The 24,758-nt window shown below is 36.6% G+C and overlaps 1 protein-coding gene across 7 annotated transcripts in view; it reads left to right on the plus strand.

The window, feature by feature from the left end:
• Positions 1-24,758, plus strand: part of SUGCT (succinyl-CoA:glutarate-CoA transferase) — a 769,056-nt gene that overhangs the window by 307,994 nt on the left and 436,304 nt on the right. For all 7 annotated transcript variants that reach the window (XM_037837131.1, XM_037837129.1, XM_037837134.1 and 4 more), the window contains 2 exons: positions 15,663-15,734; positions 24,330-24,427. In XM_037837131.1, coding sequence (XP_037693059.1) covers positions 15,663-15,734; positions 24,330-24,427 — 170 coding nt within the window. The remainder of the gene's footprint in view (positions 1-15,662; positions 15,735-24,329; positions 24,428-24,758) is intronic.

Consider the following 24,758-nt stretch of genomic DNA (forward strand, 5'->3'; position numbering starts at 1 on the left):
CTTCAGGTCCTCCCAGGTTCCTCTTGGAATGTAGATAGAAGCATTGAAAAATAAAACCAAGATTCAGCAATAAAAGTAAAATGTTAAAACAAATCAGAAGACAGTTTGTTTTTATTACCCATTCATTTTTCCCTTTAATCTAGCTTTAGCTACCTGACTATGAGCTTTTCTGTTAGACTGCATGGGAGTATATTATTCATATTTTCATTCCATGTGTGCAATAGGGTACCTAGAAGTGTATAAAGTAGATGCTTAATAAATAAGTGTTGAATAAATGAACTTATGAATGCCTTTCAGTAAGATATTTCTAATTCTAACTGTGGTGGCTTAAATTAACATCCTGGGACAGCAAATAGTCTATTAAATCTGGAGAACTTTTGGATGTTTTATATTATGTGCTTAATGCTCTCTTCTAGTCCACTTAGTAAGAGAACATGAATGTTTGATCAAATAAAATAATACATATGAAAATTCTTTAAAAATTATAATATGCTCTGCAAAAAGTAGGTTTTGTTATTACTCTGTATTATTATTTTGAAAACCTGGAAAGATTATATTTTCTAAGTTCCAAGGTCTAAGAATAAGGACACACTGAAATAGACCAATCCTATCAAAGGCTAAAACCAACTCTTAATGAGATCAAGGTAGTCATCCAGGTAATTAAACTGCCTGCCAGAACAAAAGTTAACATAAACATCCTGGGATTTTGTAGGAAGTTAACACCACCCAGAATCTTTAAAATGAATCTTTTACAATATTTAACACACAATTGAAAGTTAGACATTTGAAAAAGCTGGAAAAAGTGACTAATCAGAAGAGATAAAACAATCAATGGATATAGACATAGAGATGACCCAGATTTTGGTGTTAGTATACACCAGAATTAATATGTGAAATAGAGGAGAGATGGACAAAATGATGATTAAAAGACAGAATATTTCAACAGAATTAGAATCTATAAATTGAATTAAATGGACATTATAGAATTGCAAAATATAATATCTGAAATTAGAACTTATTGGATGGGTTTAACCACAGATTGTACACAACAAAGACAGAATTAGTAAATTCAGGCAAGCCAATAAAAAAATATCCAAACTGAATTGCAGGTGAGACAAAGTAATTGCAGAAAGAAGGAAAAAAATTAGCAGAAAAGAGTATATGATACATGTGGCTCATGCTCAGGCTCTAGCATATGTTTCAAGAAGCTCAGAAACCCAAGAAGATGCATGCACACACACACACACACACACACACATACAACACCTGGGTGCATCATAGTCAAATTCCTAAAAACCAAAGACAAAAGAGAATATCTTAGAGGAAGCTAAAGAAAATGACATACTACCTTCAAAGGAACACAAAAAAATGAATAACAGTTGATTGTTAACGGAGTTAGTGGAAGCCAGGAAACAATGCGATGAAAGCTTTAAAAGTGCTGAAAGAAAAAATAATCCCCCCCCTTCCCCAAATTCTGCCAGCCTATGATTCGTTATTATTTTGGACAAGGAATTATGCTAAGTGTGGGAGTAAGTGCACCGATAAATGAGAAATCATCCATTACCTTGAGCATATGATTCGGAGGGATAAAAGAGAAAAATCAAATAACTTAGAACCTGGCATTATGTAATTAAAGCCAGATGAGTTGTACATGCTTTTCAATTCTGGAGGAACACACTGAAAAGAGTAAATTAGAAGTGAGGATCTCAAAGTTTACAGTGCTTGTGCAAGACCAGGAATGCCTTTACCTACTCCGATACTATAGGTGTTTAAAGGACTTTCATGTACAAATATACTAGACTTATTCTACATGACCTCAAATGATTAAAAACTATCTGCCAGGGATTGATTTAGGTGATGAATGTACAACTATGTAATGGTACTGTGAACAATCGAATGTACGATTTGTTTTGTATGACTGCGTGGTATGTGAATATATCTCAATAAAATGAAGATAAAAAGAATCTAAAAAACAACAACAACAACAAAAAACTATCTGCAGTGAGAGCAAGCTACAGGGAGACTCATTTGGATTAAAAGTAAAGTCCCTCTTTTAATGCACAGAAAAATATGTTTAAAGATTTGGCTACTTTGGAAGGTACTGACTTTGCATCACTGAAAGTGTTTCTGCAGTTGCAAGACAATTACATTGTGGGAATACTGGAACTGGATCTTGGGTCCTTAAGGTTTTACAACCCTGGAGAATCTCTGGGTGTGTGAGCAAGGAAGATTTATGGAAATAGTAAGTGCTAAAGTTTAAGTAGAAAGTAGGAAAGTACACGTTTTCTTCAGAGAATGGCACATTTAACATTTTGATTGAAACATGTATTTATAGGAATTGTGAGTAATGAGGTTATTCAGGCTGAGTGGGATTAAACTGTGGGGAGTTCCAAATGCATAATTAAGGATGTTGGGTTTATTCGATAGATAACAATAATAATAATAATGATACCATTGGAATAGGTTGTACACTATTCAATAAGGTGGGTATTATTTTTATTTTATAGAAGAGGCAACTGAAGTTCTGTTTTTTGCCTAGGGTTACACAACTAAGTAGATGGTAGACTCAAATTCATATCTGTCTAACTTCAAATTCAGTGCCGTTTTCCCTTTTACTGGTAGGAGTATTGTATATCTTGTTTCTGTCTTTTACCTTTCAATGGCTATTTTATTAAAAATTTGACTGAATACTTAAAGTCTAAAGTTGAGCAATATCTCTACCTTCTTCTCAAACTATGGGTAATGCTTTAACTCCAGTCATCCCTCAATTTACATAATATTGTTGACCAGTATTTAGTTCCACCTTCTTCTTATTTTAACCTCATGATTAGTCACTGTGTCAGTTCAGAGTCTCTGAGAAGAAGATGCCAAGGTTGAATTAGACATGCAGAGGCTTGTTGGGAGGAATAAAGGATAAAGTGGAGCAGGGACGGGACTTGGCAAGGAGAGCCTCCGGACTGTAATGCAGGATGAGACCCCTGTGAAAGGAGAGAGGGAAAGAAAGTAGATGGGGAGGAGGAACCTCTGATTGCAGCACAGCTCTGGAAAAACCTTGCCCGGTCCAAAAGGGCGTCTCACAGGAAGGATTGTCCAGAGAGGGGTCCCGTGTTGGCCACAGTGGTCGGGCTCCAGTGTCCCCACTGTGCTGACTCATTCTGGAAGCACCGGGATTGATGGTCGTGCTGGATCTCAAAGCTGCAGTCCCCGAGGCTGTCAGCTAACTGCTCTCTTCTCATCGGGTTCTCTCTCTCTTAATCTTTTATTTAGGTGGAATTCATATAACATAAAATTAACAACCATTTTAAAGTGAACAATTCAGCGTATTCACAATGTGGTGCAAGCATCGTCTTTATATAATTCAAATAATCATTCATCATCTCAAAAGGAAACCTGGTTCCTACTGAGCAGTCGTCTGCATTCCCCTCTCCCCCAGCCGTGACAAGCGCTAGTCTGCTTTCTGTCTCTATGGATTTTCCTATTCGAGACGTTTCATGTACACTGAATCATGCGACATGTGACCTTTAGTGTCTGGCATCTTTCACTTGGCATAATATTTTTGATATTCATCCATGTTGTTGCATTTATCAGTATTTCATTCCTTTCTATGGCTGATTAATATTTTATGTGGATATACTACCTTTGGTTTATCTATTCATCAGTTGATAGATGTTTGGGTTGCATCCCTCTTTTGGGTATTGTGAATAGTGCTGCTACTTGGAACATTTGTGTACAAGTGTATATTTGAATACCTGTTTTCAGTTATTTTGGGTTTATACCTAGGAGGAGAATTGCTGGGTCATATGGTAGCTGTTTAACTTTTGAGGAATTGCCAGACAGCTTTCCACAGCAGCTGCCCCAGTTTACATTCCCACTGGCAATTTACAAGTGTTAGTTTTGGGATTAGTTTGCTCTTCTTTTTCTAGTTCCTTAAATTGTAAAGTTAGCTTAATTGTTTGAGGTCTTTCTTCTTTTTAAACATAGGTGTTTATAGCTATACATTTGCCTCTGACCACTGCCTTCATTACATCCCCAAGTTTTGTTATATTGTGTTTTTGTTTTCATTTATCTCAGTGTTTACTTAGACTTACTCATGTTTACCATTTTACTTTCTTACCATTCTGCTTTGCATCTCAGTTCCTCCAGATTTTATTTCCTTCTTTTTAAAAATATATTCTTTTGAAATTACTCTCGTGAAGGTCTGGTGGTGATAAACTCTCTCATATTTTATTAGTTGGAAAATGAAAATTTTCTTTAAGAAATTTTTTTAGGTATAAAATTATATGTTGGCAGTTATTTTATCTCAGCATTAAAACCTGAAATTTATAATCACACTTGAAGCTTCTACTGGCTTTCTAATTGACACTCTGTACCCATAGTCTGTCCTTTCTCTTTGGCTGATTATATATCTTTTCTTTGTCTTTGGTATTCTTTAGTTTTGCAACAGTTTGTCTAATGTATATTTCCTTTTATTTATTCCTCTTGAGATTCTCTGAGTTCACAGAATTAATTAGTTTGGCATATTTCTCAGGCATCATCTTTTCATATACTACATTTCACATACTACCATTTCATATACTTTTCATATACTACCATTCTTTCCATTCTTTCCATCTGGAACTCCATTGGATATTTTAATTCTGTCTTCCATATCTATTAATCTCACTTTTATGTTTTCAGTCTCTTTTTCTCTCTGTTGAATTCTGGTTAATTTTTTTTAGTTCTGTTATCCAGGTGACAGTATACTTTCAGCTGTCTAATATGTTCTTTAACCTGTGCATTAAGTTTTAAATTTCAATTATATTTTTATTTTCTTATCATTGTATCTGTTTCTTTTTAAATTGTACCTGATATTTTTTGAGAGTAACTTGTTTTTTTTTTCTCATGGGTTTGAATTTCTCTCTCATTTCTTTAAACATTTTGTCATTCTCGTTCTATATTCTGTATCTGAAAACAGTATTATCTGAAGATCCTGTTATTCTAATTTTGCTATTTATTGTTTCTGCCAACTTGTGCTCATCGTAGTTTATTCCTTGTATGTTTTATAATGTTACATTTTGAGTTCATAGACAGCTAGGCTTTATCAAGTATAAATCCCTTTCAATATAGGTTGAAGGCATATCCTTTTAATAGTATTTTCCTCCATGGCACTCCAAGTCAGTACAAAACAGGAACCATTTTTTTTTTTGTTAATTTTTTGACTAGGTATATCCCAGAACATTCTGATAATCTAAATCTCAACCTCTTTAATGAAAGGCCATGGTTAAGATTATTCAGGGTAGTCTGTTTTTTTTTTTTTTTTTTCTTGCACCCTCTCTTATGAGTTGATTTTTCTCATTTATATCTTCACTCATGGAATAGCCCTTCATGTGTCCCAGCTTTTTGCAGGTATTCCTAAGGTGTAATTTCCCCCCATGTTCAGGCCTTGGCTTGGATGACAGATAATGAGTTCAGCCTTGATTACTGACTTTGCAGACCTAGTACAAGAGCTGAAGGTTGGGTCAGTGTTACAGAGAGAATTAGGAGTCATTCATATGGGACCATGGTTGAATCTCTGGAGAGAGTGAGGTCACAGAGCCAAAGGGAATGGAGAAGAGAGAGAGACTGGCTATGGAGAAGCCCCACAGAGAAGAAAGAACCAGAAGTGGATGGAAGTAAGATTGTGTAGTTTCTCCCAGTGTAAAAAAGGAGAGGGTGGTGACTGGGGCAAGGAGATCAAGAATTTGAGGACTCGGGGAAGAAAATATTGTGATTAAGATGTCATTTGAGAGTAGTTTGGTGGAGTGCTGGGATGGAAGCCAGAGTACAAGGAGGTAAGGAATGAATGAATGGTAGGGAAATGGCAACAGAGAGGGACCATCATCTGAGAAGCTGAAGAATTTATTACATTAAGTCAGATATGCAAGAACTGAAGTTTCAGTTTAGCAACCCGTGGAGAGAACTTCTTGAAGAGCTTAAATTATTTGGTCCTTGCAAATGTCATTCTCTGTTCAGAATACCTGATTAACAAGATTTCATGGTCATTTTTTTAAAACAACCCCATCTAAATAATTAGCTATCATATTAAAAAGAAACTGAGCTTATTAGAAAGAAAATACATATTAAGATAAAAGTCACAGCATTTTTCTTTTGACACTTAGTCAAAGTCTTTATTTAGGAATTTGTATTAAATTTCAAACATGGTTTATCATTTTGAAGGGAATAATATTGAATCAAACTTTGAATAAGTCACATAATTTGTGAAATTGACTATGAAGAAAATGAAAATTTATACCGTATAGATTCTTCTGGCTGTCACCAGGGTCACTGCTTCTGTATAGGTCAGATAGGTTTTCTGACACTTCTCAAACTGTTCTATGGGACACTCTTCTTGGAAAAATTAATTGATATGTTTTCAAAGAAAGGGTTTCATGATCCAACTAATTAAAAAATTTGTATGCCTCTGTTGGAGATTCATAAATTCACTAGCACATTAAGAAGTTTGAAAAATACAGTAAAAGAAATCTGTTGAACTTTTAAGTTTACCTAGCACTTCTCAAACTTATTTTAGTGAAGAAAATAAATGGTTTGTGGGGCAGAGGGGGAGACATCGAGAGAAATAGGGAAGATTCTAATTAGTACTTTATGGAGCACTGTTTAGTGAAACTAGTTTGGGAAATGTCGGCTTAAAATCTCTAGTACAAAACCATTTTCAAATAAATATGAGTTCTTCCCATGTGTCCTTCCCCGTTCAAGGGAAATAGTCTAAGAGCTATAGATTTAGACCTAGCCTTCCTGTTCACTGCTGCCCGTAAGTTCCACTATGCAAGAGAACGTCTGTATTACGGCTTGCCTAATTTTACATCATATGGCCCAGCTTGGGAAATGTATGAGTGAGTCTCCTTTGGTTCCAAAAAGCAGAGATGAATCAGACTAACTCAGCTGAATAGAGCTGGGTGGGGAAAGCAGGGGGCAGGTGATTGTAAGGCTATAGAGATTTCACAGAAACAAAGTGTAGCTGGGTTTCGGGAGAATCAGGATACAATCAGGAACGAGGCAGTTAATTAGTCCACATCTTGGTTTGCCTTGTGTAGTCTGTTCTGTGTCTCAACTTACTCCTTCTGAGGCTTCCTTTATTTAGGTGATTGAACAAGGCCTAATATGGCCATACCAGCCCCACCTCCACATGACCTTTTGAATTCCCAAGCTGATGAAACTGATCGCTGCCCAGAGAATCCGTTGGCTGCCTTGGGAGTGGTGTCCACCAAGGGTGAGGAATGGTTAGTTGCATGTTATATAGACAGAGCTGCTTCTTCAAGGGAATTCGGGTGGAGTCGAAATGAAATGCATCTAATGTAATTTGAATTAAGAATTGTAGTGTTTGGGGAGAAAGGCAATGATAAATTATTTCCAGTACATTCTGTTATTATACATAAAAATTCCTAAATAGTTATTTACAGAGCAGGAATCCCAGAAGAACTAAAATATAACAATTACTCAAACAGATAAATAAACTCTAAAATAAAACGGAGCCTCCCTGCTACCCTTGGCCTGTTAGCTAATATGACCTGTTAAAGCTAGGGGGCATAAAAATACCAAATCTCTTCTCTTAAGTGGTTATGGTGGCCAGAAAAGAATTATTGCCTTCTTCACCTTCTGACCTATTGGAAGGGCTTACCAAAAATTCATTTCAGGTTCTTTTTGGAAGAATGTTTTTAATGGCCCTGTTGCTAAGTTACTTTGGAAAGGACAACTTCCTAGTTGGTATAAATTTTGACATAAAAGAACCTTGCATAACACTCCCATGACCTCAGTCGTGGTGTAAGGGCCCATGTGAGTCCAGCCCTTTTGGGGAATCAGTGGTTGAAATATAGGTATGCACAGAAGAATATTCAGATTGAATCTTTTTTTTTTTTCTTCTTGTGAATAAGCTCCTGTTACGTTCCAGATATCATCCTTGATGCTGGGTGTAATTCTAGTAGGCTCCCATGTTTGGCTCCAGGCCGCTCTTATCTGCTATCCTGGCCCTCCATGTACTGGACTTCACTCTCCTTGCTTCCATTGCCTTTGTTCAAAGATGTGACCTTCTGCTTTCGCCTGCGTTTTCTGAGTTCCTCCTCTGGTTAACTTTCTGGCTCCTGTCCCTCCCCTGCTTTGCCTTGCTTTCACAATTCTTCATGTTGGCATTTGCAGTCAGGTCTCTGGTTCTGGTCCCCACAGCTGGGACCCTTCCACCTTGGGGTATACATCTGAGGGGCCAACTGCCTTACTGCCTTCTCTGAGACTTGCAAGAATTGTTCTACCTTAATTCAGTGATACTTTGCTCATCCCACCCCTTTCCCGTTCCCCCATATTTTATCTTGCTGACTGTTTTCTTTAACCACAGTTATTCAAACTTTCCATACTTTGAGCTGAAACTCTGCTGTCATCTGGGCTTGTACCCCAGTGCCTGTTCAGGTTTAGTGGGCAAGTTTCACGTCAGGGCCTTCCCCTACTCCCTGTGTTGCTGTGTATGTCATATGTTTTCTTACTCAAATCTTGAGATATGATGGAATTAGAAACTTTATTGGCAAATCCACTCTATAGTCCACTTCGAATATTCTTATATATGTTTGTAATACAGTGAGTAGCCTTTTCTAGCCTGATTCTTTGCTTGAAGGTAGTGAAATGCAGTGATGACAGCTTGAAGAAAGTTATGGTTTATGAGTGCTTTTGATTAGTCAGAGGTAGATGCAAGCTCATAATGTTGCCATGTGTGTTGCATGACTGGTAAGGAACTGTGATTGTTGTAACATGTTTGAGATAAAACCAAGAGCTCTTAAAAAGTGCTTAACACTGTTAAAGAATTCTTACCTTGGCATGCTCCTGAAAAATCAGTGTGGACTCTTGTCCAGCATTTTTGGATTACTTTCCATTAAATAATAGGTACTCTGGGCAGCGTGTTCCAAATAATCTGGCTTAAGATTCTTTGAAGTTGAATCCGTTCAGGACCATCAAAAACAGCTTCTGGCCCAAACGTTCCAGGAAGAATAATGCCATGTGCTACTATACATTGTGTCGAAGATACATGATGACTGTCTTCTTGAATAACAAGGGGCTTCTTTTATAAGAAAAATAACATCCATTGACAATTTATGAAGAATATAAAAAATTTCAGGCAGCTTCCCATTTCCCACCTTTCCATTGTCTCCACACCTGGTATCAGAAACTGGGTGATCTAAAATCTTAGATATGCTTCATCTGAAGAGAGAATTTTGAATTGAAGAACCTCAAGAATATCTTTGACATTCAAATTTCCTTTGGAATTGGAAAATCCTAGCCAATATATGGTGGCAGGAAATCAGTGTATAATATTGCTTTCAGGATTATTCTAGTATTAAGTAATTCAAAGCAAGGGCTTGGATTTAGAAATGAATCCTCAAAATGGATTATTACCATGAAAAATGAACAGACAAGGCCAAATAGATAGTAAGTGAAATTGGAGACTCCTGGGCTCATTTATTATTTGTTGCATAGATCCATCCCATAGATGACACTGTTCTTGAATTGTAAGCAGTTTGTACCTCTTTGCCATCTGGCTCAGCCCAGCTCCAGCACCATAAGGCGAACTGAACTGCTAGTGGTGGGAAATAGTGCTCTATATTTGTCACGATGTACTAGCACAGACCCAGAAGTCAATAAGTGCTTGACATTCCAGAAAACATTCTCATGGCAGTGAGTTAAACTTCATGGAATGTCTTTTTCCTGTGGGCAATGAAGTCATTTAGCAATGATTACCTTTTGTGGAAGAAAATCTTGTTAACAATTAAGTAGCCCCAGCGAAGGCTTAAAGTTCATGCTCTTGTTTTTGAAGTAGACATATTATCAATTGTATGTATGTTACTTAGTTCAGAGAAAATTCTAGATGCATTGATGTGGTAGCTTAAGAAGGTGACACAGGATGTTCCGATTTTCTTTTCTCCTTTTTTTTCCATTTGATTATCTGATATATTGATGTGGGACTCCTAGAAATATTCTTTTGTTTTCGTCTTTGGTCAGTTCAATAATTAGGACATCATCACACTAGGCTAGCATGCTGGAAGCTGAGAAAGCAGAGTCTCTGGAAGCCCTAGAAACTTGAAGACCAATGGAAATCCCAGACTGACCTTTTAATTTTCTGCCTTCACATCTGCTCAATGTTCTCTACTCCTCTACCTTAATCGCCATCTCTCAGTATCTCAGGTGTGGTCATTTTACCTCTGAAACTAGAGGAACTCAAATTCTGTAACCCGTACACTTTTGTCTTTACACATCTCTGAATTTGCTCATCAAGTTCTTTGGTTTCACTGGGGCATCTACTCTCTTGACCTGTCAATGTTCTTTTAGTCTCCAAAACAACACGCCCTCACCCCAGGAGAGGACCTTTACCATGATAATGTGTTAAGAAAGTCTTGCAGTTTCTGTTTTGTCTACTGGACATGAAACTGGTCAGCCTTCAATAAGCATAGTTCACGTTGAGAAGCATTTCTTTCCTCAGTAATAAAAAAATCTGGTCTCCTATGAGGACAGGCTTAGCTTTTGTCCTTGTCCTTTAAAAACTGTAGACACTTCCTTGTGCTGCTCCCTCCTCCCATCACTGTATGTGCCTGCAATTGTTTCTTTCATCCTGAGGCCTGAATCACTTAAAAGAGAAACACTGGTGTTGTGAATTTTTGCTGCCCAATTAGATTCCTTTGGTTTGACTTCTCCCTGTGATGGAATGGTGTGTGCCATCTTGTCTGGTGTGGGGAGTGAGGTAACCAAGGGAGTGAGGAGGGAATGAGGCGTGGATTGCACAGCAGATGAGAGCCCAGGATTTAGGGCCTAAGGGCTTAGAATGCACTGGGGTGTTCCTTTTGTGTGGGACACAGTACCTTAGTAATTTAAGAATAATGACAATATTTATTTATCTACCTCGCATCAGCAACTATTCTTTGCACTTCACACCGTGGCTGTCTAATCATAAACTGAACCTGCTTTACTTTTATAATCATTGAATCAAGGATTTTACACTCTGGCCACAGTCTCCTCTTCTTTTTTCTTGCTTGCTCAACTATTCCCATTATGACTGTTCTTTGACTTCATCAGGACTTACCCACTGAAAGCCTTCTCTTTGTCCTATCCTTAACTTCCTCCAACTTCATCTCCTCTTTCCATATCCAGAAAGTGCATGGCTCATCACTCAGCTACATTCTGGCTAGTTTTCTAACTTTCTTATATCGGTGTCTTCTTGGCACATCCATTGGGTGAAACTCCAAACCTATTGAATGCAAATATACATTTATTCTATATCTAGGTAACTGAGAGGTGATGGAGAAAATCACACAACACTTCAGCAATCCAGTATTGTTTTTCCCACTCTCCCACTCTCTAAAATGATACATCAAAACATCTCCATTGTTTTCAGTCTCCAGTCTCATATTTCCCCACTCTACTTTCAGTTGATGACCTCACCTGATATTTCATAACCAAATAGAAGTATCCAGTGAGAACTTCCATAGCACCAAACTGACACAGTTACTTGCCTCTCTATCCCTATGCTTATCCTATGTGAGTTCTCTCATGTTAAAGTCCTGGAGAGGTCCCTCTTCCTCCTTAAGGCTTGAGTTCCTTCTGTCTGTGTTCTGGGTTCCATCCTCTCCCTATTATTTTCTTTTTTTTTAAAATAGAATTTTATTAAAATATATTCACATACCGTACAGTTATCCACAGTGTGCAATCATTTGTTCACAGTATCATCATATAGTTGTGCATTCGCCACTACAATCAATTTTTGAACATTTTCATTACTCCAAAAAATAAAAAAATAAAAATAAGAATAAAAACAATAATAAAAGTAAAAAAAGAACACCCAAAACATCCCATAACCCTTCTTCCTCCTATTATTCATTTACTTTTTGTCCCCATTTTTCTACTCATCTGTCCATACACTGGATAAAGGGAGTGTGAGCCATAAGCTTTTCACAGTCACCTGATTATTTTCAAAAATCAAGGATACTGGGTTACAATTCAACAGTTTCAGATATTTCCTTTTAGCTATTCTCATACACTAAAAACTAAAAGGGATATCTATATAATGCATAAGAATAACCTCCAGAATGACCTTTAGACTCCATTTGAAATCTCTCAGCCTCTGAAACTTTATTTTGTTTCATTTCTGTAACCCCCTTTGATCCAGAAGGCTTTCTCAATCCTACGATGCCAAGTTCAGGCTCATCCCCAGGAGTCATGTCCCATGTTGCCAGGGAGATTGGGAGTCATGTCCCATGTAGGGGGAAGGGCAGTGAGTTTACTTTCAGAGTTGGCTTAGAGAGAGAGGCCACGTCTGAGCAACAAAAGAGGTTCTCTGGGGGTGACTTTTAGGCACAATTATAAGTTCCCTATTATTTTCAACTTCTTCCTCTCTACTGGATTCTGTCTACTACTATTTATATATCCTTAGATTTCTCCTGTACTAAAACTTTCTCTTTACCCTATGTTCTTTCTCCAGTCCTTTGCTTATTCCTCCTCTTTACAGCTATACTTCTCAAATAGATATTTACTTGCGCTCCCTCTATTTCCTTAACTGGTGCTTCTTCCTTGATCCACTCCAAACTTCATTCCATGCTTTTCATGTCACCAGGATGGCTCTTGCCTAAGTAATGAAAGTCCACATGGTAGGCATTCTTCAATCCTCTTCTTGCCTCTGGCCACTCCCCTCTGCCTGGACTTCAAATGTAAGTAGCTTAAGATGCAACACTTGGCTCACTTTTCTTCATGTTCTACAGTCTGAACTCTCTTCCTAAATGATTTCATCTATGTAATGAATTCAGTTATAGATTATAAGCAAATGACTCCCAAGTTTTTACCTCCTCAGTATTTCATCTGGCCCCCAATTCCTACCCATATGACATTTCCACTGGAATATCTCAAAAGTTCCTCAAAAGCCTAAGTGTCATCCATGACAACTCCCTCCCCCTCCACCCTCAACCTTGAACTCCCAACCGTCATATTTAATCCATTACCAACTCCAGTACATTTTACCACCTAAATATTCCTTGAGTTAAGTTCTTCCACCTCCACTGTCAGGACCTTAATCAAATGCATCGTCTCTTGCCATGATCATCACAGCCACCTCCTAATTGGCCTCTCCATTTCCAATCTTATCCTCCAGTCATTTCTTCACCTTGAAACTAGAGGGATCTTTTAAAAAGGCAAATCTGATCATTCAAGTCATTCTTTTAGTGAATTCCCGTTGGTTTTATGATATCATATTTCATAGGGCCTTTGACTTCATCTGGCCCCTGCTAGAATGACCCAACTCTTGTCTTCCTTTACCACCTCAATTGTGCTATCCTTCTTCATCTTCACTCGTGGGCTGTTGCTCCTTCTCACCCCAGGTGCTTTGTACCTTCAGTTCCCTCTGCTGTCAGTGACTCCTTTTCCACGACTCTCAACCGACTTAACTCCTCTCAACTCAGAGATCACTTTTCTGGGAAGCTTTCCTCCACAGCCCCCCCATGCAAGGTGTGATTATGTCCACTTGCTATCAGATCTCATTGTATCCTGTAGTTTTCCTTTTTAGTACTTGTCACTTGTGCTATTGTTTGGTTAGTGTCTGATACTCTGTTAGAATGTAGGTCTCATATGGAGAAAGACTACAACTGTTTTGCTTGCCATTTTCTACCCATTGTGTGTGCCAGAGTCTGGCACATAATACATTATGCCAAGAAATATTTGCTCAATATGTAAACAAATATACTTTTATGAATCATAGTCATTATAATAATTCTGGAAGTAAGTATTGATCATTCCTACCTTATAGAAGTAGAAACCTAGGCTCTGAAATTTGTAATTGGCCTGATGTTATACAGGTGAAGTAAATGGTACAGCTGGAATCCATTTTGCTGCCGTATCCTGCCTGTCTTATTGGGACAAGGGTGGTTTTTAAGGGATCTTGATTAGACCAGACATTTGGTTTTAGAATTTCACTTTGAAATTAAATGTTTTTATTTGTGATATTAACAGTATGATTTAGGGCTTGATTTGAACAAAACAAAACAAAAAAAGCAAACATACCCTCCAGTTTCATTGAACTAGAATTGGTTAAGCAAATTTTGAAATTGGTATTTTGGAACATTAAAAACAGTGATATTCAGAAATACTTCTGATAGGATGTTAAATGCAAAAAAGCAGAATAGAAATTTATATACAGTTAAGATTGTGTAAATTATGTAAAAAATGAATCAAAAAAGACTTGAAAGAAATATTCTTCTTTATTTATTAACAGTTGTTTCCTCTGGATGATAATATTATGGGTAGCTTTTTTCTGTGCCCCCCCCCGTGTTTTTCTGTACTTGCCCAGTTTTCTGTAGTGACAATGTATTATTTATTTAAAAATGTATTTAAAATGTATTTATGAAGTAAACATTATAGCAACAATGACAGTAATAAATAATTATTTTAAAACCCCATAATCTTACCCTAATCCTTACAAATCTACTATTTGGTGATCTTTGGTCTAACTATGTTCTTATGGCACAGCTGCTATTCAGTCTTCACTTTCCTATGATCATTTACTGATTATATCTGCTTTAAAATATTAAATTTATTATTGGTAAAGGTATGTTTCATAATATATTTCATGATTATGGTGGAGGCTTAAGGACAAAAGGGGGGCATTTCTTCATTTATTAAAAAGAAATGAACCTCCCAAAAAACAGACTCGTAGAGCATATATCACTGATCCAACTTTTGAAAACATTGCTATGCATTATACTTAGTACCATATAATTGCTTCACTTTTACTTACCCACTCCTCACCTTACTCTCAGCACCCCCTCAACCCCCAGAGAAAAAGCAAGCCCCCCCCCCCCAAAAAAAAAATTAAAAAAAGGACCTCTGTAACTTCACAGTTAGAAATAGTTCCACTTTGGCTCAAATATCCTTTGTCCCTTACTCACATTTCTGTTGCAGCTCTCCTTTCCATAGTTTGAGAATCACTCATGCATTATCTATTAATACTCACTTTGCTTTTGCTTTTTGTGGAGAAGGGAAAATAAATGTTTAAAATAGTTCATGTGATATTTTGTTAATAACATTCCTTACCAAATCAGGCAAAAATGTAAACAGAATAAAACCTTGTTATGTTATGCTTGAGATCCATTTTAGTCAACATTCTATTATATGGATGCAATCATTTGATTGATACATGAGCATTTTAAAACTACTATTGATAACCTAATGCTCTTCAGATATCATGTTACGCATAGTAGGAGGAATACATTTCCTTTCTTCCTTCCTTCTTTCTACTTATTCATTTTATACTTTGTAGAAAATAGTGTACTGTATTGTTCTTTGCCCTACAAGGAAAAACTCAACATTAATACATAGTATATTGAATACAGAACTCAATGTTATGAGGTAAAAGTGTTTTCCTTACTTTTCTAAGTTTCTCTTTTTCCTTCAATGATATAATAGTGGACGAGTTGGGAAGTGCTTTCAAAATCCCTAATGAGAACAACTATGCAAATATACCAGGAAAAGATACTAATTTTTTTGGTAGTGAATTAATTAATAACATTGTTTTAGTACAAACTCTCTCTATAAAACTTTTAGAAATTAAAACCAACTTTTATAGTTATCTGTATATATGCTTGCATATTTATGTTCTTATTTATTTATTTTAGGCTTTTAAAACCAAGGATGGCTATTTGGTAGTTGGAGCAGGAAATAACCAACAGTTCGCTACCATGTGCAAGGTAATCTAAAATCACTGGGATGGCTTAGAGGATAAGTGCAACAACTCATTTTGGGGAAAGCAGAGAAAGTTCAATTTTGCATGGAACGATGTTGCTAAGACCATAACCAGCTCAGGACCCTGTGTTGTCACCTAAAATTATACTGCTTGCATAGCTGGACATGGTAAGGGCTGGGTCTGAATCAGCAGTTTGCTACATTTGAAAACGAAGAATCGTAGTAGCTTAGATTATCCTAAAATTTGACCTCCTTACTAGACCAAATGAAAAGGGACAGTACAATTCAATTCAATTTTAAAGGGTCTTTAACCCTGGACTTTGGCTTTTTTTTTTTTTTTTTTTTTTTACTATGTAAAGGCAAATTAGGCCCAAATATAGTTAATCTACTACTGAATTTATTTTATTTAGCACTAGAAAATGGAAAAAAAAAAAAAAACACTTTTCAAATTAGCCTTTTTAAATGAGTTTTTTGGTTTTTTTGCAAAATTCATATTTTTATGTTTTAGCAGTTAAGGTTATATAAAAAATGTTGCTCCTCAACAAAGCCTTAAAAACACCTGGGAATCATTTAAAACAATTTTATGTTGCGGAGAGTCTAAATTTTTTGCATTGCCTAGACATTTTTATTTATTTTGGATTTGATGTTTCCACTATTTATCCAGACTTTTGTTCTTATGTTTTTATTTAAGGCTTTAGATTTCAGTTCACTTTTTTCCAGTTGTAATCCTAGGAATAGAACATATTTTATTCTAGTTTTAAAATGTGTATTTATGATTTTGTTTTTATTTTTCTTATGTGTAGGTAAGAACCTCGCTTGTTGAGGATTTTATTCTGGATAATAGAGGTTCAGTTTCTGTACTAACCCCTTGCCATGAGCTTTAAGTTTCATTAAAGATGCCTTTGAATTCCTTAGGGGAAGCTTACTTCTTGTAGTCAACTTATTATGTACAAAAATTATTTATTGCGGTGCCTCTTTTGTACGGGAGGTTAACGAGCAGAGCTGAAACCACAGCAAAGGGGTGGGAAGTGCCCCGGAGAAGGTGACAAATGGTGATAGTTCCCACTGCGGAAGGGGCTGCAACATCTAAGGTGGATAGGAGGAGAGCGTTTGTAATGGTGACTCTGAGTAAGTGCACAGAAAATTGATTCAAACATTTGATCTGGGATCAAAGAATCTTTATTATGAACGGTCAATGTTAAAAATATGAAACATACGGAAGCTGTTGCTTATGAAGTCATTTGCGTACTCTAGCTGCAGAGATGTAAAAGCCAGTTCATTGCTATAAATGAGTACAGATTTTCTCCCTGGGCCATATGTTTTGGAGTTTGCTCTCTGCAGAAACAAAAGGGAAAAAAAAAAAAAGAAAATTACTGGTTGACATATTCTTCACTGTTGTTGAAAATAACTGTACTGAGTTCTTTTTATTTTTGATTCATTACTGCTGATGAATTTGAAACGTTTGAATGGCCTCATAAATATCCATAAGTACACTGTTTTTGGAAAAAGATTTTTGTTTTCAAAGCAGAATACTTGGCGTACGTTTTAGTACTAAAATATGACCTATTGAAAGGGTGCGCTATTACAGGTTTTTGTAAAAGGAGAGTAGCAGAAAGCTTTGTGTAATGGTACATTTGACCTTCTTTTTCCCATATGTGAGTTAGGAATGATAATCCCTGTTATGAACCATTAAGGTAATACCTATAAGATCTGTGATTCTCAGAAGACAAGTTTCATTTGTACAAGATTTTAGTGTTATTTACATCATTTATTAGGCATCCTGGGCAAATGTTGCAATCTGATGTACACTTTCAACCTTTGTAATTTTATCCTTAGTTGTAAACTTGCCCTAACAATCTTTTCACCTAAGAAAAATCATCCATTTCCTTATTTTGGTACAAGGATTTGTGCTTTTTTTCTAGGCACATATAGTGAATAAGAGAGTTTCCTCTAAGTGTTTTTTTTAAAAATTCACATTTATCTATTAATATTCAAACTGGCTTTATAGAAGGTAAGATCACCAGTTTTTACAGGGAGCCCATCAAAATTGTTTTTTAGCTAAGTGAAGTCCGTCATGAAAGAAGGGCAGTTCTATATCCTTGGGTGAAATGCGTGTGTTGTCTGCAATGAATGTGTGGAATTTATCTATGCCTGGTCTCCTTAATAGAATTTGAGGTACTAGTTAACTAATACTTCTCAGGGAAGAGCTCTATCAGGGAGCTCTCATGGGATTGGAGTGGGCGAGATTGTTGGATTCAAGGCTTAGGGCTCAGAAAATATTCCTGATTTTAAAATGAACCTTGGCTTATAATAAATCCTATTTTATGTCCCTTAACATGATACAGAAGAGTAGGGAACCTGAACATATGTATGCTATTTTGGGCTGATTGATGCCAATGCTAATGGATATTCCTACTTGAAGAACATTGACAACCTTTTTAAAGTTATTTAGACTGAAGGTTTCCTTTATTGAAGGCAATATGCCTTGGTTCTCAAGTTCAGTATGCATAGAAATCCCTTGAGTCCCATTCTCAAAGATTTTTATTTAGTATGTCCAGGGTTGGGAACAGGAAACTGTAATTTAGTAAGTACAATTAATAAGTACTTTAGTTGATTTTGTAACAGGTGGTATGAGGACATATACTTTAATTCTTAAGGTATATGATGAGACTTATCACTGGTCAGGTGACCTCTGGCATGGAACTTAATTGTATGTAAGCATCTATTTCATCAGGTATAATATGAAGATTATAATACATAGCTATACTAATATGTTGGGATTATTTAAAGAGTTAGATTAGATTAGATAAGCAAAACACTTAGCCACATAGTGGATCCCAGTATGAACTTAATAAATGGCCTGTATAAAAGTTAGGTGTAGAAATTCTGGTTCTGGGTAGGATGGAATTAGCACACTTCCCCCTAACTCTTCCACTGAACACAATGGTTAAATAAAACAACTGGACAGAATCCATGGAACATTTATTTGAAGGCTCTGAAAAGTAAATAGTAGCAGGTGGATCAGGGAAGAACACCAGAATTTGTAGTACCTCTAAATCAGCAGTGAGTTTGCCACTTTGAAATGGAGCTCGTAATGTTACAGAGTGCATGGAAATAGTCTGTTTTTCCCTCATTTCCATTTTCTCATATGATTGCCCCAACCAATCCTGTGTGTCAGCAGCAGAAACTGCAGTAAAGTGAGCTAGTAGGAGCCAAAACTCTGAGAGAGGGGAACCTTCCTCTCCATCCCTGAGATGTGATCCCAAAAGAGAAGCTTGAACCTGTGTTGCTTTTTCTCTCTGCCCTCCTGCCACTTGACATGGAGTAGGAGTCAGCTACCTAAAGCTTCAGCTCTCTGGCTGGAGGAATTAAAAGGGGAGCTCCAGAGAAATGGAGAGTATTGGAGAGACTGCAGAGAGGGAAGAGTTGTGAAAGAGATTCTGAAGCTTATGAATTCCTGAGTTCATCCCTGAGCTGCACATGTGTGGATTCAAGCCTGATCAGCACACTAAAGATTTCAGAACTGATTTAACAATTAGACAACTGCCCAGGTCATAACATGAAAATCAGGTGGGGCATATGTGGGGCAGATCCAAATAGCACTGCATAACCTTTGAACTTTGATCCAACATTAGAACCAAAGCACACAACAGATGGGTTGGAATTCGTGGTCTGAACCTAACCAGGTTGATTGCCTGGTATAAACAAGAACAACATTTGAACAAGACTCAGAGCTTTATAATATAATATTTGAAATGTCCACTATACAATCAAAAATTGTGTGGCATATAAAGAAACAAAATTTAGACAGGAAAAGACAATCAATAAATGGCAATGCTGAGATGACACCGATGTTGAAATTATCTGACAAAGTCTTAAAGTAGCTATTATACAATGCTGCAACAGGAAATCATTGACACCTGAAATAAATGGAAAAGTAGAAAGGTTCAGCAAAGAAATAGATGATATGAAGAAGAACCAAATGGAAATTTTATAACTGAAAAATACCATAACTGAAAAAAATTCTCACTGAATAGGCTCAATATTACAATGCAGATGATGGAGTAACTTGAAGTCAGTCAACTTGAAGATAAATCAATAGAAATTATTCAATATGAACAATAGAGAGAAAAAAAGATTGCCCCCCCCAAAAAAAGAACAGATCTTTAGAGACCTATGTGACAATAACAAGAAGTTCAATATTTATGTCATCATATTCCCAGGAGAGGAGAAAGAGTATAGTGCTGAAAAAATATTTGAAGAAATAATGGGTGGAAGCTTCCCAAATTTGGTGAAAGACATAAACCTACAGTGAACTTTACAGAGGGTAAACCCAAAGAAATCCACGCCAAATGTGACAAACTGCTAAAAACTGAAGAGCAAGAAAAAAATCTTGAAAGTACCCAGAGAAAGACAATATATTACCTAACAGGGAATTATAATCCAACTGACTACAGATCTCCTGTCAGAAACTACAGAGGCCAGAATGAAGTGGCACAACATGTTTAAAGGACTGAGAGAAAAGAATTGTAAACCTAAAATTCTATATCCAATGGAAATACCCTTAAAAAAATGAAGGCTAAATAAAGATATTCTCAGATAGAGAAAAACTAAAAGAATTTGTAGCCAGCTGACTTGCTCCAAAAGAATTGCTACAGGAAATTCTTCATCAGGAAGAGAAATGGTGCCAGAAGGAAACTGGGAACACAAACAATAAAGGAAGCAAAACAGGAATAATAAATATCTGGGTAAGTGTAATAGACTCTTGTTCTCCTCTTGAGGTCTTTCATATATGTTTGATGGATGAAAGCAAATATTATAAATATTGTTTGATGGGGTTTTCAATGTATGTAGATATAATATGTCAGACAAATATAATTCAGAATGGGGGAGGGTCTAGGGATCTATATCAAGGAAAGGTTTTTATATTCTGCTTGAAGTGGTAAAATATTGATTCTAAGTAGGCTTAGAAGAATTACATACATACGTTCTTATACCTAGGAGAGCAGTCACTAAAAACTACACAGATATGTAAAAATCAAAATAGACTAAATATACTAAATGAACAAACAAAAACATGATCCAATTCTATGCTGTCTATAAAAAATTTGCTGCAAATATAATGACATAGGTGAGTTAAAAGTCAAAGGATGGAAAAAATATACCATGTAAACACTAGTCAAAAGAAAGATGAAGTGGTAATTTGAATAATGGACACATTTTTGTTGTCTCAGTAAACTTATTTGCAAACAAATCCTTGTCAAAGGACTTAGCCATTTGCACAGGCAGAGGTAGTCTGAATTTGTTGAGAAATTAGGAAGCCTAAGATTTTGTTTTTCACAAAGGAGCCTCACTTTTCCCATATTTAAAAAGTAGATCCCAAAAGTGCTAAATCTTATAGTATAACTCATTTTTCTGTTTGTGTGCTTTCTGCATACACAATATCCTTTTATTTCAGTATTGAATTATAGTATTAAGTATTAGATGACAATTTTTGGTGCACTCAGTGTATATTTATTGGATTGAATTGAATATTTTGAACAGGCAAGGAGAGCTTCATCAGACAGAATCACAACGCTAAGAACTATGCTAAAGGAACAGTCTCTTTGGGCAAGTCTTCCCATGAGGTGGTAGATCTTAATGGCTCAGAGATTGTCTTCAGCAGGCCACAGAGTTGCACAATTCCAGAGGGCATCTTTCACATGCTTGTAGCACCTCTCCCAACAGTTATACAAAGAGGGGTACTGCCTTCAGGTGGCGCTGTATCCATTTTTTTTTAAAAAATTAGGTAAGTTATAGGTTTACAGAAAAATCATGCAGAAAATACAGAGTTACCATATACCCCCCTATTATTAATACCTTGCTTAGTGTGGTGTAATTGTTACAATTGAAAAACAAATGTTATTTGAAGTGTACTGTTTACTGAGATCCACGGTTTACATTAGGGTTCCCTGTTTGTGTCGTATAAGCCTATGGTTTTTTTTTTTTTTTCCAAATATATTCTAGTAACGTATATACAACCTAAGATTTCCCCTTTTAACCACATTCAAATATATGATTCAGTGCTGTTAATTATGTTTACAATGTTGTGCTACCATTACCACCATCTAGTTATAGTGTAATCCATTAGATGCCATTGTAAGTAGCAATTGAACATGTGTTCTATCATTAATGTACAGAAGTAAATTGAAATGACAACAGTATGAATGGCTATGCCACAATTCCTGCTTGGCAAACAGTTCTTTTAAGAGGCCATAGATCATAGGAATTATCTGCATTAAAAAACTGTTTATAGGTTAGATGGAATAAGGTCTGTGCATAGAGTAATGGCTAGAATGTCATAGGTCTCAAGGTGTTCACATTGTTTAATTGTGGGTCAGTCAGTCAGTCAACAAATGTGTTCTCAGCACTTCACTTGGGATACACCAGAGGACATACACATAAAGCATACACTTTAGCAGGGGAGATGGACAAGAAATTGTAAACATGATAGCTATGTTAGAAGATGGTAGGTGTATGGAAAAATTAGACTAAGGGAAGGGGGAATCAAGGGAGTAGGGCGGGCTGTGATGGAAGTGGAGTAGTCAGGGCAGTCACTGTAAGAAGTTGACATTTGAGCAGACTCAGTGAAGGAGAGGGGAGTTAGCCACCGGATGCCTGAGGGAAGATGTTCTGGGCAGAGGGAATAAGTGGTGCAGAAGTCCTGAGGCACAAGTGTGATAGGCATGTTCCTGGAACATTGACGATCTAGGACGACTGCAGCAGAGGAGAAAAGGGGCAGAGTAGGAGATGATGTCAGGGAGGTAACAGTTTGGCTTTTGCTCTAAGGAAGATGGGGTCCATTAGGTAGCAAGAATATTAAAACCCTCAGCAGTTTCTGTTAACATGTCTCTTCATTTTTATAGAGTTCTCCCTCTCTCCCTCCTTTGCTTCCCCCCTCCTTTCCTCCCTCCATTCCTTCCTCCCTTCCTCCCTTCCTCCTTCCTGTCTTCCTTCTCTCCTTTCTTTTTAAACAAGAATATACTTTATTAATTTTGGGGGGAGAAATAGCACCTAGTCAGAATACTTCATATTTGGTTAGTGCATTTGTCAAGAACATTCACACGTTATTTAATTTTATCCGAGGCAGCGCTCATTTTCAAGCATCAGAAGAAAGCTTATAATCAGAAACATTTTCAGTACTGGCATAACTGATGACAGAAGGATAACTTCTTTGACCCACTATTTTACAAAGACAAAGGAGGTCAAATAAGTCAAGTACAGAGAAGGGCAATGAGAACTTTCCAGTTACCCTTGAGTGCAGTTGTCCATAGTTTTTTATGTAGTTCACAGTATGTTCTGGGTGCAGCCAGATTTATAATCTTAACCTCTGATTTAGTGAAAACACTTGCTTTTCCTTGAAATGACTCATTCACTGTTAGGGAGACAGGGGTTCTGATACCTGGACAAGACTTGAGACCAATTTTGGGATCAGGTGTGGCGATGGGGAGTGTTTTAGAAAGGTCACTCTATGGGGTGTCACTCTTTAAAATCTGGGAGAGTAACACTGTCTTTATTATCCCTAAAGGGTATGTTTAAGTAAAATATGGGGAAGAGAAATCACACCACGGTGATGGTGTCTTTACTTTAGGGAACCTTCTTCATTTCTCTCTCCTTTGTAAGATGATTAATGGCTTGATTTTACTGAAACTGTGGGAAACAAATGAAGCCATTAAATGTTTATATTTAAAGCAAATGCATTAATAGAGGTAGTGAAGCTTTCTGTAAGCCACATGGCTTACCCTTCTGACTCTCCCACACAACTGCCAAACACTGCCTCAACACATTCTTTTTAAAACTTCTCTACCCTTCCAAATCCACTTGGTACTTTCATTATGGTCTTGTTAAAATTGCAAGATGTCTGAAGGGACTTGCAAGATATATTTTCCTTTATTGAGGAAGAGCAAACATTTCGTTATTCCTTCAGGGAGACATAGTAAACAAAAATAGGGACACTTTTTTAGGAAGACTATCTTGTAATTTGACATTGTTTTAATGGTGAGCATTTGGGGGACATGTATATGCTTTCCCTTCATTTTAGCACCTCATCCAAATATCCTGGATAGGACCACTGGGACAGATATTATTTTATTTACACGTGGAATAAATAAGTGATGTGTCTACAAGATGTATGTTGAATGTATGCTTTATGTCAGGGCATACAGGCACTTAGATATTGGTTGTCAGAATCAGGTCAGTTTGAGCCAGTTTTGTGTCTCTCTCCTTATTTCTTTAGAGAGGACTTGCTATGAGGGTCTGATAACTCTTTTCTTATATTTTCATATATGGGCAAAAGACTTATGGGGTTCTGAAAACATTTTCTGTGCTCTCATACTTGGATACATGCTTAAATGTAGTAAAAACCTCCTGTAAAGGACAAAACCAGTCACCAGCATAATCCATTCTAATTATGTGATCCTTTCCTCTACATCCCTTTGTTGAGAGGGGTAAACACTGGCAAGGCTTAATGACTCCTTGAGTGGTAGACCCTGAACCCTACCTCCCTTAGGCAAGTACAGGAAAAGCCTGTGAATTAAACTTAAATTATTTTTCCCTTTTAGATCCTGAATTTGCCTGAATTGATTGATGACTGCAAGTATAAGACTAACCACCTGCGAGTACAGAATAGAAAAGAGCTTATTAAAATACTGTCTGCAAGGTAAGCTTGAATCTAGTACTTGTACATTTATAAACTATGTGATAAGCATTTATCTGGTGTTTTGTGGTGTTCTTTTTTACTCATTTAGATCAACTTGTAATTCTCATTGCACAAAATTGGTTAGAGAAAAGATATTTTAAAGCTATGTTTTTACTTTGCTTGAAAGCATTTTATATGTTTTATTCAGTACTGAGTCATAGTTGTGATGTAACTAAGAAAGTCACAGTGACTTGAATTAGGCTGCTTATTTGTAGCATGTAACTTTAGATTTAGTATATCTTAAATGTTAGTAATAATAACAATTATTATTTAACATTTTTATACATTTACT

This window comes from Choloepus didactylus, chromosome 5 (genome assembly GCF_015220235.1).
Source record: "Choloepus didactylus isolate mChoDid1 chromosome 5, mChoDid1.pri, whole genome shotgun sequence".
Classification (NCBI taxonomy): Eukaryota; Metazoa; Chordata; class Mammalia; order Pilosa; family Megalonychidae; genus Choloepus; species Choloepus didactylus.